The sequence below is a fragment of the Coenobita brevimanus genome, chromosome 74 (genome assembly GCF_032717465.1).
Source record: "Coenobita brevimanus isolate Jiangsu-jjx chromosome 74, ASM3271746v2, whole genome shotgun sequence".
In the NCBI taxonomy this organism is placed as follows: domain Eukaryota; kingdom Metazoa; phylum Arthropoda; class Malacostraca; order Decapoda; family Coenobitidae; genus Coenobita; species Coenobita brevimanus.
Window position 1 is genome coordinate 17,763,379 of NC_137027.1, and position 19,259 is coordinate 17,782,637.

The following is a 19,259-nucleotide window of genomic DNA, read 5'->3' on the forward strand; positions in this document are numbered from 1 at the left end:
ATCATCATCATCATCATCAATAAAAAAACATTAATATTAATAATAATGATAATAATAATAATAATGATAATAATAATCTATCAATCTATCTATTGCCAGACACCTTAATCCCGTAAGGGGTGGCCACAAAGAAGTCGCCTCCATGTTGCCCTGTCCAACGCCATTTCACTGACAAGCTCCCAGCTCACACACCCCCTCTCTTATTTACCTCTCCACTCCATCCCTCAATCTCATCCTCCGTCTTCCCCTCCCTCTCCCACTCTTCACCTCATTCACATACACCCTCCTCGCCAGTCTCTTTCTCCTTATCCCCTCCATATGACCAAACCACCTCAGTGTGTTTCTCCTAACCTTTCCTATCACATCCACATCCACACCACAACGCTCCTCCGCTTCCTCATTTGTCAGTCTGTCTATTCGTGTGACTCCACATGCTCCTTTCAAATAACTCACTTCCCCTGCTCTCACTCTTCACTTGTGTCCCTCCAACAAGGTCTAATTTTCACTTCCATGCGTAAGGGTTGGTATCACAATACGGTTTGCAGTAATTTTGTCACTTCCAGGCTCACATCCCTGATTCTTATCACTGTTTTCAAGGAACCAGCAATCTTTCTTCCTTGTTGTACCCTTTCAAGCACTTCACCCTCTAATCTTCCATCCTTATTCATCACCCTACCGAAGTACTTAAATGCACTAACATTTTCCATTTCCTCCTCATCCAACTTCACTATATATTCACTGACTTCATTTCTCTCGAAGACTGTAACATAACTTTTCCCTACATATTCACATTTAGATTCCATTCCTCACCCACTCTCTCAGACTCATTCACCAAGCCTTGCAGCTCCCCTTCGTCTTCACTAAACAACACAGTATCATCTGTAAACAACAGTAGGCTACATGGAGTTTCCACACATTGCCCTCTCTCATTAGGGCCACTCCAACATCCACTGCCCTACCTTGCATCTCATTTATAATCCCATCCAAATACTGATTGAACAACCATGTAGACATGACACATCCCTGTTTCAATCCAACCTTCAAACGCAAAATTCTTTCAGTTCACTGTTCTCACGCACTGCGACTTAGCACCTTCATAATCACTCTTCACGGCATTCAGCAACATCCTATTTACTCCATATATTCTTAATACTTTCCACAATCCTTGTCATATGCTATCTCCAAATCCATGAAGGCCGCACATAGCTTCTTTCCCTTCTCTAGAAACTTTTCCACTAAAGATATAAGAATTAAATATCTGATCTACACGACGTCTTCCCTTCCTAAAACCTGCCTGATCTTCAGCTTATTCCTCTGTTATTTCCCTAACTCTGTCAATAAGTATCCCACCACATACTTTTTCTATTACAGTAAGAAGACAAATGCCCCTGTGATTACCACGCACTTCTTTTTCCGTTTTCCTTTGCACAGGTGGATAATTATACCTGACTTCCAATCCTCCAGGACTTTACCTTCCTCCCAGGCCAATCTGCACATCCTCCACATCCATTCTACTACTATCTCTCCCCCATGCTTCAGTATTTCATCTCACACTCCAACAATTTCTTGGCCTCTCCCCATTTTAACCTCCATCATTGCCTCCACAACTTCCATTCTTTTGATTTCTTCCTTTCTTCTCACATCACTCCTTCTCCCAGCCATTCCCCAGCCACTTATATTCGCATTACTTTCATTCTCTATGTTCAACAATTCCTTAAATTGTTCTCTTCATCTGCTCACCTTTTCTCCCTTTTCCACTAGTAATCTGCCATTATTTTCTTTCACTCCCCGACTAACGCCTTAAACACCATGTCTAACTCTCTCTACCTCTTTCCAGAACATTTTCTTACATTCCCTCCACTTTACACTCAAATTCCTTCCGAATTCCTCATCCACTCTCTTATTACTCTCTCTTACTAATCTTTTCACCTCTCTCTTTCTCTCTACATATATGTTTCTCTTCTGTCCCTCAACTTCTTCCACACCCTTGTTTCTCATCCACTCACTATATGCTTTCTTCTTTTGTGTCACAGCCTGTATTACCTCTTCATTCCTCCTTGCTGTTCCTTGCACCCCGTTAAGTCTTCTCTTGACCCCACACACCACCTCACATACTGCACAGATCTCCTCTGTGAATATGTTGCACACACCTTTCACGTCCTCCATCTGCTCCAGATCATATTTACGTAACCTCTCCTCCACTTCTTTCTTATATTCCGTCTTTTTTCCATCCTCTTGTAACCTTTCTACCCTCCACGTAAGAACTACTTCCTCCAGTCCTTCCCTTCTTCTATTCCTCCACTTCATTTCAACCTTGACTTTCACCACCACCAAGTGGTGGTCAGAAAGTGCACACCCTCAACCTCCATATGCTCTTGTATCCATTACCTGCCTTCTCATTCTCTCATCCACATACACATGATCAATCTTTGCCTTCCGTTGATTCATTTCACCATCCACTCTTCTCATTACTCGCCACGTATACCTGTTCATTATTTTGTGCCTGACGAGGGAATTGGTTATCAAAACCCCCTTCCGGCACAGATGTCATCTAGAGCACTGCCATTCTCATTCACTTCTGCAGGCACACCCCACTCACCAACTATTCCATCCACCTTCACATTCCCTACTTTTCCACTGATATCTCCAATCAAAAACATTCTCTGATTCCTCTCAAACTATTCCACGCACTCTTCCACATTTGTCCAGAACTCATTTTTCGCTTATTTTTTCATTCATCGTAATCTCGAAATCGAAAACAATCAATAATTTCACTACACACACACACACACACACACACACACACACACACACACACACACACACAAACACACACACACACACACACACAAACGTAACCTACACATCCCAAACCCACACACTACCATCTAGTAGCCTTTACGACTCGCATTTCCCCTCCAGTTGCAAATTATTCCGGATATTACACATCCATATCCTCACTTATATATTCCTGATGCAAACCAATTAGATAATAAAACGATATATATAGAAAAAACAAATAGTGGTAAAATATGCAACATAAATCACGTAGGAAGAGGTGTTAAGGAGCAACCTGTGTTACCTGGATTCATTTGGCCAAAAAGTAATCAAACAAACAGAATTCGAAAAAAAAAGTGTAATTTGCAATCCATAAATTTTCTTTTTAAAAATATTTATAATAATTTGCTACTCATAGTCTTTCATTTTTGGTGTGTGATATATTATTATTTTTATTATTGGTAAAGACATTAATTGGATTTTATGTTTAGCTTTATCTATCTGCCTGTTTATCTATCTGTGTTCATTTATCTATGTCTGCTTATCTATCTGTTTATCTATCGGTCTGTTTATAAGTCTGTTTATATCTTTCTGTCAGTCTATCTATTCATCTATCTATCTGTATATCGATGTCTCTGTCTCGATACCTATGTATATATCTTTCTCATTCAGTATACTTTTATCTATCTGTCAAATTATCTATCTATCTATATACATCAAATGATATATATGTCTATGTATTTATCTGTTCATCCATCCATCTTTAAATCTATCTGTCCATCTGTCTATCTAAGAATATACTCTCAATTTTGTTTTTATATTTTTTTAATGAAAGGAAGAAGGAACCAAAGGCCAGCAAACCATTCACTTCAAAAAAAAAAAAAATACAAAAGAGCCAAATTCAAGATCAATGTATACATCCATCCATCTTTATATTTATCTATCTATCCATCTATCTATCTATATTTATCCATCCATCTCTGTATCTATCCATCCGTCCATCCATCCACCTACATATCTACAAGTATCTATCCATCTACTCATCCATCCATTTATCTATTCATCCACCTCAAATCCATCTACCTATCTATCTATCGTAACAAACAAGGTGTGTGTGGAGTTAAGTGCTTGTCTCTGAATTCCACCAACACTTACTCTCCTCACAATTGACACACTTCATTATCATCTATTTTGCAGTGTTACGACTTTCTTCATTCAGTTCGTACTGTAAAATAGTAGTAGTAGTAGTAGTAGTAGTAGTAATATTAGCAGTAGAAGTAGTTTCACGTTCGGAACAGCTCTATATAGGTCCTGTGTTCCTGCTGACGCCATTTTTGTTCCAGCTGCCGCCATTTCGTTCCCTCTGGAGCCTACGAGTGTCAATATCGTGGTCCTGAACCGTCTTATGGTGGGGGTAGGTCTAGTTCCGGTGGCTGGGGGAGGGATGGGGATGCCGTCAGTTGAGTCAGGCTGTTTGACGGGTCCGATACAGAATTCGTCCCTGTGGAAGATGTAGTTGTGATGATGAGGAAAAGGAGGAGGATGGTGGTGATGATAATGATATTGGTTTTGATGATGATGAGGAGGAGGAGGAGGAAGAGGTTAAAAACAAAGAATGATGATGATTGCTCTCTACCTCCACTATCATCATCTATCTATTTTCACTTTAACTTGGACAGAGAGCAGCAAGGGGAGGGGGGCATGTAACGGGAGAAGGTCATGGAGAAATGATGTTTATTAATTTTTCCTCCCATCCCTCCCTCTCTCTCTATCACCTGGCAACACACACACACACACACACACTTCTCATACGTTAATAGGGTCCAAGTGGGGCACAAACTGCTGCATGTTCATAATATACACAGTTTTCAATATAAGGGGGTAATTTTTCGGTGTGTATAAAGAGAGGTGTCTTCACCCCCATTGAGCTCTGTAGTAACACATTTTGAAAATGAGTTTTTTCCGAGGGACTTGTTAAGGTTTATTAGTAGACTAAACACTTCGTAATTTTTTTTTTTTTTCTAACATATTTATTGAAACCGAATAAATGATAACAATAATTCTCTATTTAGCAGTACATGACATTTTCATCTGTGTCTTGATTGGCTAGCTATTATTACGTCACTAGCTCCGCCCCCTTATCACACTTGTGGCTGCTGGGCCAGCCGCCACACAATTCAGTCAGTGTGGACCCTGACACCGAGTGGGTGAATGTAATGGCTCCTCTCGCTCTGCCCTGCATTTTACTGGCTGTTCTTCCTGCTTTGAGTTCAGGTGCGGTAATTTATGATTTTTTCTTTTTTTTTGAGATTCGTGAAGTTAAGTGCCTTTTGAAATTTCGTTATAGTTCTTCACAAGCGATTTATTCTGTCCTCACATCGATATCCCATCGTGTCTTATGGATGCAAGGTACCGTAAGTCGATATCAGATTTCGTTGCACATTTTCCTCAGCGGTTTATTGTGATAATTGCACACTGATAAGCTCTTACATTAGTGCAACCTGTTTCAATATTAAACAATATAAATACAGCTGAATAGTGCAGAGATGTTTTATGCAAAAATATAATAATAATTACAACAATAATAATAATAATTATTATTATTATTATAATTATAATGATAATTCATCGCTAAAGAAGACCTGTTACGAAGCCTACTATACCACTAAGAATAATATAAGTTTATGAATAATATTCCCTGTTTTCATGCATTTACACACACACACACACACACACACACACACACACATTTATTTTCTTTTTTTCTGTTAGTGTCATTTTTCTTCTTATACTTGATTGTTTCGGTGTAATTTTCACTTTATTATTATTATTATTATTTTTATCAGTAGTAGTAACAGTAATATTAGTACTAGTAGTAGTAGTAGGAGTAATAGTATCATTTTTTAAATAAATCACCTCCATCCATTGCTGAATTACTGTATATTGTGAAGATCAAAACCAACCTTCCTAATACAGTTCACCATTTGGAGTTGTAATGTGAAGGTTAACACTAACCCTCATATTACAACACGCCATATTACAAGCACGCCAACGGCTGAGGTTACCAACCATCTACTATTACTCTTATTATTTTATTTTTTTATTTATTGATATTACAGTGTAATTAAAGATATTAAACTATTGGGGTCGTTGGTCTATGCGACTCTCGACCACTGTAGCTTCGTAATCCATACCCGCCAGAGAGACAGGCCTGAGGGCTGATGATCTTGTGCCCCTGAGACATAGCAGAACAGACCTCACGAGGGAGAATGACAGTCGACATCTCATTCACGCCATAACAGAACTCTGCGGTTGACGTTTCTCCTCAGAAAGAACCTCTGCCAGTCTCGAGTAGAATCTCACTGCCTCTGGACCCATCCCACCTGATGTCGTGAACACAAGTGGAGTGAATCGACCGTGGTCAACATGTTGGATCCTTTCTTGATATTTTCTATTTTTTTCTTGTTCATTCCTCTTGTGTGCAGCTTCGAGAGACAGTTCACGATGACATGCTGCCATGGGATCGAATACCCTGATGTCGAAGAACGCCCTCTGCCCACGTGTCCAGAAACCTCGAGCACTGACATCCACTCTTGCATCATTTGATGTGTTTGCTGTTCTGTGGGTGAAGTGCTTGCCGTCCAGGGGTAGCAGAGCTGGCTCAATCGTGACATCATGGCATATTTCCTGCAGCATTTTGGCAGTGAGGTCACGTACTTCATCGTGTCGGATGCAAACAAAGCCTCCCTTCTTGCATACTATTGCATGGTTTGCATCAAATGCAGTGCCACAGGCACAGTGTTGAGATAGGTTCTCTATTGGCCACCCATATCTCAAGGCTATGGCGTCAATAAATTCTTGTTTGTTGAAGTGGAAGCCTTTTGCCTCGAGAGGCAGGGTTGTGAGCCAGTTCGATGCCCCAACCTCCTGTGCAATTTCAACTCTTCTGCACTGGTCTGGTGTTAGATGTTCGATTATGTGCTGCAGCTGGTCTTTTTGTCTTGCTTCACGCTCCTTGCTTATCTGTGTCTTTATGCCTTTCTGCTTTTGGTGGTCGATTTCACTCATCTCAACCTGGGCACAGATCTTCTGTGACAAGGATTCGGTGAGCCTGAGTGAATTTCTCTGTTCATAGCTTGCCACGGCTACTGGATTTATAATGCCAAGCCCTCCTATCCTGGGTGGTAGTGCTAGAAGGTCCCTCTCTTCTGGTGTGGGGATGTGGCCATTGGCCAGAAATGGGATGAACGAATCCCTGATTGCATCCTCCAGTGGTTGTAGCAGCAACTCGATGTCTGGTATGGTCCTTATCACGAAGGTCCACTTGTGCATTACACCATAGGTAAATGCACTGTATGCTGCATGGGGTTCTGTTATTACGTGGCTGGATAGTGTATGAATTTCTTCTACCCATGTCTTTACCTTATCACTCACATATTTGTCTTTGAATTCCATTGTTCCAGTCACAGCCCCTAGATGCCTTTGACCCTCCTTGGTCACTATCACGTTTGTGCCTCTAAATACTTCTTGTGCATCTTGATAGTAAGCTGGTTTCATGATCAAGATGGATTTACTTGCATTAGGGTAGTAACCTATTTCAGGGCCATGAGATGTTACAAGGTCCCACCATTTCCTCACATCCTCCACCTTGCCAGTACCCGTGAGATCATCTGTGTAGGCTACCTGTTTTACATTGGTGGCTTCGTATTTGATCTGTTGTTGCAGCACTGTCATCGCCAGGGCGTACATAGCCATGGCAATGGGGTCCCCCTGGGGAGTTCCTTCTGTGGACTGGATTACACCGACATCGTGAGCAGCTGTCTTACCCAAAATGTAGAGGTCTGCTGGTTCTTTGTTGGTGTTTTCCACATATTGGGCAAATGCTGGGCATTTAACCTTGATATTGTGCAGCATTGCCTCCTGGTTGATGGAATTAAATGCATATGAGGCATCAACTAACAATACTGCCTGACAGTCCTCTTCACCAAATATTTTCCTCATGGAATGAACTGCTGCTTCACCTCCTGCCTGCTGGCCTGCACACACTTGGAGGTTGCCAACTGCCTGCTTCACATCATCTTTCACCAACTCCATGATGCATTTTCCTATAATCCGTCTTAAGACTTCACCCACCCCGATGGGCCTACATCCAGGATTCTTATCAAGGGGGATTAGTCTGCAAGCCGTCAATGCTTCGATGTTATTGCACTGACTTGAAGCCAGCTTCCTCGCTAGTGAGGCAATGGTGTTACATAGGTCTGTTGCTGCCTCCCCAAACTTTATGTTACTGAGGATTACTCACCAAGATTTTGCATCCAGGCCTGACGGTTCTGTCCCTCCCTGTGTTGTGCATTGCCTTCCCTCACACCATATCTCCAGTTATCCTGTCATATATAATGGGATTGGGAGGAGTGTAGTTGCCATCAAGCTTTGACTGGGCACTTGCTTGTCGTGCAGTCAGGTGTTTTTCATTTAGTTGTTGCATTGTTTCATCTGTCAGGTCAAGTACTCCTTTTGGTGATTCAGCTGACAGAGATCTTGTTGCCATCGAGACCTTCCCCTGTCTCATCTTGCTGCCAAAAATCCTTGCAACATCGTTGGTATTCTGATTTCTTCTGCCTCGGTTGTTTATTCTCATCTGCATGGCCCTTGCTTCCTGAAGTAGGTTGTCGAGTTCACCTCTTTTCCATGTTTCAACCCGCCTTTGGATGGCTTTAATATTTTCTGGAATGCTAGCTCTTGGGCGGGTCTTGTTGAGGAAGAGATGTGGTATTAGTGCAAGGACCTTAAGAGAGAATGAGGCAATGGGTGTGTTATTGTTGTAGTTGGCTATCAGGCGAGTGATTTCCTTGATCATGTCAGTTGTAGCATTGCATTTGGGAGGTTCAAAAAGGTTACTTGAGGACCCTCCAACTATTTCATTGTATGTGGTGTTCACCCAGGTTACTGTATTTTCTCGAGATTTGCCCATCCAGTATGTGGGACGACCTTCTTGCACAGACCTGTGAGGCTGTTCTGCTTCCTCGTTGTTTGTGTCACTACCGTTCTGAGGACGTATAATACCTGGATGATTCCCTCTTTCATGCACTCCTCTATGGTGGTCTTCATCCTGAGTTTCGTTTCTATTATAAACCTCATGATGTTCCTATCCCCCAGCTTCACTACTATTCACTTCCCCATGATGATTTAACCCACTCAGCGCTTCCGCATCTCTCTACTACTACTACTACTGTTATTATTATTATTATTATTGTTATTGTTATTATTATTATTATTATTATTATTATTATTATTATCATCATTATAATTATCACTATCACTGTTATTATCCTCACCATTATTCCATATGGTGGGGATATAGGAATCGCCCCTGTCCGTCCGTCTTTCCGTCCGGGCCTGTATCTCGTAAACTACCAGGTGGATTGGCTTCCTATCACACAGAAAGATAGAGTATGTGTCGTAGTTGATGCCCGTATAGGTAAAATTGCCATATTGTCTGTACTTCACGAGCTATGACCATATAAGGAAAAATCTGTCTTGTTACCCCCACCAAGGAGGTTATGTTTTACCCCGCATTGGTTGATTGGTTGGTTGGTTGGTACGTGTGTCTGTCTGTCAGCAGGATTACTCAAAGAGTTGTGAGAGGATTTTGATGAAATTTTGTGGAAGGGTGGGCCATGGGCCAAGGAAGAAATATTAAAGTTTGGGATGGATCTGGATCCGGAGTATACTGCACAATATCTCCAAAAGTTCTCAATGAATTTCAATGAACTTTTATGGAAAGATGGGCCATGGACCAAAAACGAACTAATTAAGTATGGGGGCGAACCCGGATCCTATACCCACTAATACAGATCCAGATCCTTTTTATTGGCAATGGTATTGGCGGAGGTATGCGCTCTCTAAGCTCTTTCTGGTGTTATATTTTGGAAACTTCTTCATGGATTCTCTTCGTATTATACAGAAAGATAGAGTATAAGCTCTGGTTTATGTCCTTATACATGAAATTGCCACATTGTAAGTATTTTACGAACTATATCCATACAAGGAAACTAATCTGTAAATAGCTGTATCTTGGAAACTACTTGCTGGACCATCTTAACGTCTTAAAGAACAAGAAGCGGTGCCAAGGCACAGCAAACCCGTGCCCGGCAGTCATTTTAGTACTGACGTGTAAACGCAACAGGATATCTATTGAAAGATGTGATATAAAATTTGGAGTAAATCAGGTGAAAATTGACGATTTTTAGCCCATTTAAAATTTTAGGCCCGATCCATCTGGTACTGAATCTTTTACCGCCAACTGAGGGGTGACCCCCTGATGTATTGAAGCATAAGATGCAAATGTGAAAGATGCACCTTTAGGTTTTGCTTTCATGTCGATGTGAAAATTTGAAGAGTTGTGGCGAAAAAACTATTTTTTTTTTTTTTCACATTTTTGGGGGCCTACAGCCTGGGCTTGGCCCAATTCGGCCCAAAATTTAATCAGGTGTTCAGAAGGTCGTAGCTAATCATCCCTGTAATTCTAGTCAAAATCGCAGCACTAGTTTTCACGTAAAGTTGTTAACAGATAGACAAACAAACAAACAATCAAACAAACAGACAAACCGAGTGAAAAGAATAGCCTACCAATTTCCGAGGCCCTCCGGGGCGGGGACGGGTAAAGATAGTGTACGAGTCCTAGTTTGTGCCCTTCCCCCCCCCCCTCGCTGTCTCTGAAATTGGCATAACTATTAGTGCACATCTTTTTATTCTTTAGCGCATGATGGGGATACATCTTTGGTAAAGGCTTGTTGTTATTGCTGTTATCATCATTACTATTATTACTACTGCAGTTATCATTATTATTATCACTTACTACTATGGTTATTATAATTATTATCATTATTAATATCATTGTCACTATCACCACTGTTATAATCACTACCACTAGTATTATCACTACTACTATTATTATCATTACTATTATTATTATCATCACTATTATTATAATCATCACAACTACTGCAGGTAATATTATTATCACAACTACCATCATTATCACTACTATTATCATTATCACTACTGCTATTATTAGCCTGTGACTAGTACTATTATTATCATCATCACTGCTACTATTATTATCATTACAACTATTATTATTATCACTACTTCTATTAGTACTACTATTATTATCATCACTACTACTATTATTACTACTATTATTATCACTACTGCTTTTGTCATCACTACTACTATTATTATTATCACTACTACTTTTATTATCACTGCTATTATTACTATCACTATTGCTGTTATTATTACGATTACCACTACCATTATTGTTGCCACTACTACTATCATTATCACTTACTATTATCATTATCATTACTGCTATTACCATTATCATCACTACTACTATTATCATCACTACTACTGTTAATTTTACTTCCTAACCCACAACAGGCCAGTGTGAGATTGCTCCCTGCTGCTACACGCTTCCAGACGGCAAGTGTTACTGCTACCCAACCTGCCCTTACGAGAGGAAGAGGTCGTCCGGAGAGCCCACGACGACGACGACGACAAAGAAGACGACCAGTACGACTCGAGATGACCCCAGCATCGGCAGTGTGAGTAGTGGTAAAGGTCGTCGTGAAGCCCCCAGTGGTCGTCGCGCAGTATGGCAGTCGTAAGCAAGAACTCGGCTCCATTATCCTCAACAAGAACGACAAGAACACCAACAAAAACAACAATAACAGAACAACAAGAATGACAAATAAACAAGAACAAAGAACAAGAACAACAATGCCACCACAACAACTACAAAAACAACAAAGTAAAAAAAAAACAAGAAGCAGACAAAAACAATAACAAGAAACCATCAACAACAAAAACAATGACAAATATAGTCCTTTCATCTTAGCTTGGCCCAGATTTTCGTCCTTTTGCAGCTTATTTCACGTAGCTCAGTGGCAGAATAAGACAATGCTACGGCTCTACATCCCACCCACAGCACTTCCTCGTGACTAGCAATTTGAAGGGGTTAACGAGGGATATACTTCCCCCCCCCCCTCCTTGTTCCAAAATTCCCTCTGCGCTTAATAAAATCGCTGGATGTGATATGGATTACATGAAAAGGTAAAAAAAAAAAAAAATGCTGTCTCTCTCTCTCTCTCTCTCTCTCTCTCTCTCTCTCTCCAAATATATTGTTCAGAGAGTGAAATACCATGTCTCATTATCCTGTGTGGTGTGGTGTGGTGCGGGTATCACTGACTGGGGTTGTATTATCCTGTGTGGTGGTGTGGTGTGATTGTTACTGACTGGTGTGGTATTATCCTGTGTGGTGGTGTGGTGTGATTGTTACTGACTGGTGTGGTACTATCCTGTGTGGTGGTGTGGTGTGATTGTTACTGACTGGTGTGGTACTATCCTGTGTGGTGGTGTGGTGTGATTGTTACTGACTGGTGTGGTACTATCCTGTGTGGTGGTGTGGTGTGATTGTTACTGACTGGTGTGGTATTATCCTGTGTGGTGGTGTGGTGTGATTGTTACTGACTGGTGTGGTACTATCCTGTGTGGTGGTGTGGTGTGATTATTACTGACTGGTGTGGTATTATCCTGTGTGGTGGTGTGGTGTGATTATTACTGACTGGTGTGGTATTATCCTGTGTGGTGGTGTGGTGTGATTATTACTGACTGGTGTGGTACTATCCTGTGTGGTGGTGTGGTGTGATTGTAACTGACTGGTGTGGTACTATCCTGTGTGGTGGTGTGGTGTGATTGTAACTGACTGGTGTGGTATTATCCTGTGTGGTGGTGTGGTGTGATTATTACTGACTGGGGTTGTATTATCCTGTGTGGTGTTGTGGTGTGATTGTTACTGACTGGTGTGGTATTATGCTCTTTGGTGGTGTGGTGTGATTGTTACTGACTGGTGTGGTATTATCCTGTGTGGTGGTGTGGTGTGATTGTTACTGACTGGTGTGGTATTATGCTCCTTGGTGGTGTGGTGTGATTGTTACTGACTGGTGTGGTATTATCCTGTGTGGTGTTGTGGTGTGATTGTTACTGACTGGTGTGGTATTATGCTCTTTGGTGGTGTGGTGTGATTGTTACTGACTGGGGTTGTATTATCCTGTGTGGTGGTGTGGTGTGATTGTTACTGACTGGGGTTGTATTATCCTGTGTGGTGGTGTGGTGTGATTGTTACTGACTGGTGTGGTATTATGCTCTTTGGTGGTGTGGTGTGATTGTTACTGACTGGTGTGGTATTATCCTGTGTGGTGGTGTGGTGTGATTGTTACTGACTGGTGTGGTACTATCCTGTGTGGTGGTGTGGTGTGATTGTTACTGACTGGTGTGGTACTATCCTGTGTGGTGGTGTGGTGTGATTGTTACTGACTGGTGTGGTATTATCCTGTGTGGTGGTGTGGTGTGATTGTTACTGACTGGTGTGGTATTATCCTGTGTGGTGGTGTGGTGTGATTGTTACTGACTGGGGTTGTATTATCCTGTGTGGTGGTGTGGTGTGATTGTTACTGACTGGTGTGGTATTATGCTCTTTGGTGGTGTGGTGTGATTGTTACTGACTGGTGTGGTATTATCCTGTGTGGTGGTGTGGTGTGATTGTTACTGACTGGTGTGGTACTATCCTGTGTGGTGGTGTGGTGTGATTGTTACTGACTGGTGTGGTACTATCCTGTGTGGTGGTGTGGTGTGATTGTTACTGACTGGTGTGGTATTATCCTGTGTGGTGGTGTGGTGTGATTGTTACTGACTGGTGTGGTATTATCCTGTGTGGTGGTGTGGTGTGATTGTCACTGACTGGGGTTGTATTATCCAGTGTGGTGGTGTGGTGTGATTTTTACTGACTGGGGTGGTATTATCCTGTGTGGTGGTGTGGTGTGGGTATTTTTGACTTGTGTGGTATTACCCTGTGTGGTGGTGTGGTGTGGCTATTTTTAATTGGTGTGGTATTGTCCTGTGTGGTGGTGTGGTGTGAGTATCATCGACTAGTGTGGCATTATCCTGTGGTGTGGTGTGGTGTGGTGTGGCTATTATTGACTGCTGTGGTGGTATGGTGTGGCTATTATTGACTGCTTTGGTGGTGTGGTGTGGTGTGGCTGTTATTGAGTGGTGTGGTATTGTCCTGTGTGGTGGTGTGGGTATTATTGACTGGTGTGGTATTATCCTATGTGGTGATGTGGTCTGGTGTGGGTATTATTGACTGCTATTACAGACAGAGAAATCCAGACAGCAACAGCCCCTTTGCTCCTTTTAGGCTGTCTGGTAGAGAGTTTAAAAGGCTGGAGGTCATAGGAAGAGGGAGGGACTAACTGAGGGCGGTAGTTCCTCATCCAACATATGGGAAAGGTAATGATGATGAGGAGGAGGAGGAGAAAGAGGAGCATGATGAAGGTGGTAATGGTGGTGGTGGTGATGATGGTGGATAATGAAAAGAGGAGGAGAAGAAAATGACCGGTATTTGTGGATATTCGGTAACACCTCTTCCTTAGCAATTTAATACACATTACTCCCCAGTTTTCTACTATATCATATTAGCGCAAATTATGAAGTTATTTCAAGGATATACATAATATACGAAGGAATAATAACATGGAGTTGGTAAAATAATTCGCCAAAGAGGAACTGTTGAGACAGCCCATGTCGTTCTTTGTGTGTGTGTGTGTGTGTGTGTGTGTGTGTGACAGAGAGAGAGAGACTAGTTTTAGCTGATCTTGCTGAGATTTTTCCTATATCTTTTATTTTTTCTTTTACTTCTCTCGTATTAAACCATCCATCCCTCTCTTCCCCACTACCCCCCTCCCTCCCTCCATCCCCCTCTCAGTAGTAGTGGTAGTGGTGTATAGATGTTGATGCTGTCTGAGTGGCCTAGCAGACCCATCGACCACAAATAAGCAACACCTTCCTGTGGCACACAACGCCTGGCAGTGTGGGAACAAGGTCCTTCCATAACGCGAGGTTCAGGTAAAATGAAGGAGGCATACCCCCAAGAGGATGAGCTGTGTATAGGATATGTATGAGTAGTGGTGTCACCCAGACTTTGTCTACTTGGTAAATGTGGTTGAGTTCCCCGCATGGGAGTGTTGTGCAAGGCCAGCTGTGTATAGGGGATAGGCATGAGTAGTAGTGTCCACCCAGACTTTGACTACTTCGTAAATGTGGTTGAGAGCATGGCCAGCTATCACGTCACTGCCATAGTAGTACCTCCCGGGACGATGGTAACCGTGCAGCTACTACCATTTTGGTGGGCTAACTGGTGCTACACCTTGCCCAAGGGTGACCCGGAATTATGCTGGGCAGGGGCGTCCATCTTCCCTGAACCGGACACATCACACGGCCGCATACCCATGATGTGTTATGTAACGATGAGCAATTAAGCAAAATACCGTATATTCGTTTTACCCTAATTTGTCCCAGATTCTTTTGTTATTTTCCAGTTTATTTCACACTCTACATTCCTTCCATAGCACTGCTTCATGACTGGCATCATATTCTACTGTTAATCTCTTGTAACAGCTTAGAATTCAAGATGAAGAGATGGCAATTTTAGGCCAAGTTAAAGTGAAAATGGTATAATACACAATGGAGTATAGAGGAAGGCAAACAGTAGTAGGAAATCCATCATAATTTTTTTTATAATGCAATATGTTTTTCAAATTATTTATCTATAACCACATATTGAAATTGTGCTTAATTATGGAGAAGCAGTTGTTGTCTAATTAAAACCCTCTTCAGATGTAAAATCAAAATAGTTATCTATCTCTCTATCAATTATCTGTTATCTATCTATAACTATCTGTGTGAATATGTGTATGTATGTATGGATGGATGTATATGACCATACAAGTATACAGTGTGGAGAGAGAGAGAGAGAGAGAGAGAGAGAGAGAGACTAAGCTTCTGTCTGTCTGTTTGTCTGTCTGTCTGTCTGTCTGTTTGTCTGTCTGTCTGTCTGTCTGTCTCTCTCTCTCTCTCTCTCTCTCTCTCTCTCTCTCTCTCTCTCTCTCTCTCTCTCTCCACACACACATTCCTTTCCTCTTTCCCTCCCCCACTACCACCAACCTCATCCCCACAAATCACTCGAAGGGAGAATGATGGCGGGGTAGTGAGAATTTCCCCAGTGTTTGTTCACTTTGAGGTTGTTGCCCTGTGCGAAAAAGTGTAGATTTATTAACTAAAATGATAGCGAGTTAGAGACTGACAAGAAGAGTGTATGTGAGGGGTAGGGAAAACCTGAGGATGAGATGCAGGGATGGAGTGGAGAGATACGTGAGAGGATGGGGAATGATACTAGCGAGGAATATATATGAGTGAGGTGAAGGGGCAGACCAGGGATGAGATGGAGCGATGGAGTGGAGTGATATATGAGACGATGGGGAATGAGAGACTGACCAGAAGAGTGCATATGAGGGGTAAGGGGAAACCTGAGGATGAGATGCAGGGATGGAGTGATACATGAGAGAGGGGGGTTGAGAATGAAAGTGACTAAGGGGGGTATATGTGCAAGGTGGAGAGGGAGACCAAAGATGAGAGGGATGGAAAGATGAGTGGTGAGATACACATATACTATGAGAGAGGATGGTGATTCAGAGACTGGCTAGGAAAGCTACTATTGTTATTACTGCTACTTCTACCACCATCGCTACTACTGCTACAAGTAACATCATATATCCCATTAACTCAATGTAGTGCTGCTCTCGGGTGTCTGGCCTTTCTCCTCCGCCCTTCTTTTCTTCCATCCTCTTCTGTTTTTCTTTCAATCAGTCTTTCTTCATCTTTCTTCCTATGTGTGACTTCAATCATCTTACTTTTTTTCCTTCATTCTCTCTTCTTTCTGCCTGTGGGTGACTGTACACTGAGTGACAAGCTAAATGGTTTTCTGTACCACAGGAAACCATTTACTACACTGGGTGGTAACGATATAACCAAATGTTGTCACCTAGTGGTTTTGTGGGTAATTACGGCGCTCCAATTGGATTAAGCTGGTGAATGTTTATATCCAATGGGTGATTGGTGTTTATTGTTTATGTAATGCCACTCGGAGATGAGTAAGGATGGTCACTCTCATCTTAAATGTCAGGACCAACTTACCTGGCCCCAGGCTCCTATGCTCCTCATGGGGCAACGTAGGACGGGATGATGACTGATTAATGAAGTATATATATATATATATATATATATATATATATATATATATATATATATATATATATATATATATATATATATATATATATATATATATATATATATATATATATATAGTTACGGAACAGAGAGAGATAATGAACACTTCAAGTGAGAATACTAAATCACTACTGTCCCGCAACGTTCCAGGTTCAAAACAAAAGAGTTAGGTAAAGTTACAAGTTAAAGTTTAATCCTCAAACTAACAACTAAACATTCAGGACTCATAAGGATAATGTAATGGCCAAAAAAAAAAACAGGTTAAATATATGGTTAACTGCAATAGCCTCTATTAACACGAAATTAGCAAGAGTAAATTTATCTAAGTCAGCCCTGATAAAATGAGAAAATCGGATAATGCTCAGTTAATGCAAGATATATTATTACAGATACAAAATATTATTACTATTGGCTGACAGTAAAAACTTTACATTAATCACAAAAACCTCACTAGGCCTACGAATTAACACCTTATGTTATACAGTACAAGAAAAAATGTAATAACATACTCAAATTACACAGCTGCTAGATGGTTGGAGACTTCCTGAGCACTCACAATAATAACACTCTGTACAGGGGAGGACAGAGATGTGAACAAAATGAGGAGTAGATCTAAGTGGCAATTAATGCAGAGACTGAGCTCATTAAATAGGGGCCGGCAGAGCTTGATACAACTTGTAAGAAGGACGCGCAAATGAAGCCATAGGGGACAAAGAGTTGCCACTCCTGCTCTGAACAACAGAAAGAACGACTTACTCTGCTATGAGGGAAAGAAGGGGGGATTGAGGTAGAACACAGAAGCTTGGTCACTATGGGAGCCACGAGGCGAATCGTGATCAAACATGCAGCATACTGTACGTTAGAATTATACAAAGGATGATGAAATCATAGGCTATGTAACACCTCCCCACAAAAAAAAAGAAATTTACAAAGGAAATTTCTTATTACTCTAAAACAATCTGTCTAAAGTCTAGATAAGCAATCTGCAATAACATTTTCTTTCCCCTTGACATGTTGTATGTCTAATGAATACCCCTGAAGAAGTAGACTCCATCTTGTCAATCTCTGATTTTTATCTTTAAACTTACTAAGGAATTTCAGTGGGTTATGATCGGTATAAATGACTATGGGGTCAAAACCAGAACACAAATAAAATGAAAAATGCTGTAAACCCAAAATCAAGGCCAAAAGCTCTTTCTCAATAGTTGAGTAGTTCTTTTCAGATGGAGTGAACTTCTTACTGTAATAAGATACAGGGTGTTCAATACCCTGATCATCCTCTTGCAGCAAAACAGCCCCAGCTCCTGTGTCACTTGCGTCAACAGCCATCTTAAAAGGCTTAGCAAAATTTGGAGTAGCGAGCACTGGCTGACTTAATAGGATAGCTTTAACTTTACTGAAAGAGGATTCACAGTTATCGGTCCAGACAAATTTAACTCCCTTTTTCAGTAGGTCTGTAAGTGGTGATACAAGAATTGAAAAGTTAAGAACAAATCTCCTGTAAAAACCTACCATTCCCAAAAATCTTTGTAGCTCTTTCCTATTTTTAGGTCTGGGAAGATCACTTATAACTTGAATCTTAGCTCCTGGTGGTGCAACATGTCCATCACCAATTACGTACCCAATGTACTGAACTTTAGCTTGACCAAACTCACACTTTGATAAATTAGCTACAAGATTAGCCTGAACCAAACGCTCAAGAAATTTACTGACATGGCATAGGTGATCTTTCCAGTTGTCACTGAAGATTAATACATCATCAATATAAAGAACACACCCTGCCAAACCCTCTGTTACAACATTCATGAGCTTCTCAAAAGTGGCTGGTGCATTCTTCATACCATATGGCATTACAGAACATGCAAAAGTCTTTCCTAGTGTTAAAAAACATGAGATCTCCCTAGCACGTTCAGTCATAGGTACTTGCCAGTATCCCTTTAACAAATCAGACTTACTTATGTACCTAGCCTTTCCGATCTTGTCTATGCAATCTTCCACGCGAGGGAGAGGGTAAGTGTCTGTTTTGGTTATCTGATTAACACGTCTGTAGTCGATGCAAAGCTGCTGTGACCCACCTGGCTTAGGGACTAGAGTGACAGGACAACTCCACTCGCTCTGACAGGGCTCAATCATCTTGTGATCCAACAGGTAGCCAAGCTCCTTCTGGATGAGAGGAACTTTCACTGGGTTCACACGGTAAGGAGGCAGTTTAATTGGCTTTGCGTCTCCAACATCGACATCATGCATCAACACAGTGGTTCTTCCTGGAGTGGCACAGAACACTTGCGGGT

At 41.4% G+C, this 19,259-nt stretch overlaps 1 protein-coding gene across 1 annotated transcript in view; it reads left to right on the top strand.

The window, feature by feature from the left end:
* The first annotated feature begins 4,987 nt into the window (after positions 1–4,987).
* Positions 4,988–19,259, top strand: part of LOC145407670 (uncharacterized) — a 218,684-nt gene continuing 204,412 nt past the window's right edge. Inside the window, exon 1 of the mRNA XM_080278540.1 lies at positions 4,988–5,052. Within this exon, the coding sequence (XP_080134666.1) occupies positions 4,995–5,052 (58 nt within the window). The 5' untranslated portion in view covers positions 4,988–4,994. The remainder of the gene's footprint in view (positions 5,053–19,259) is intronic.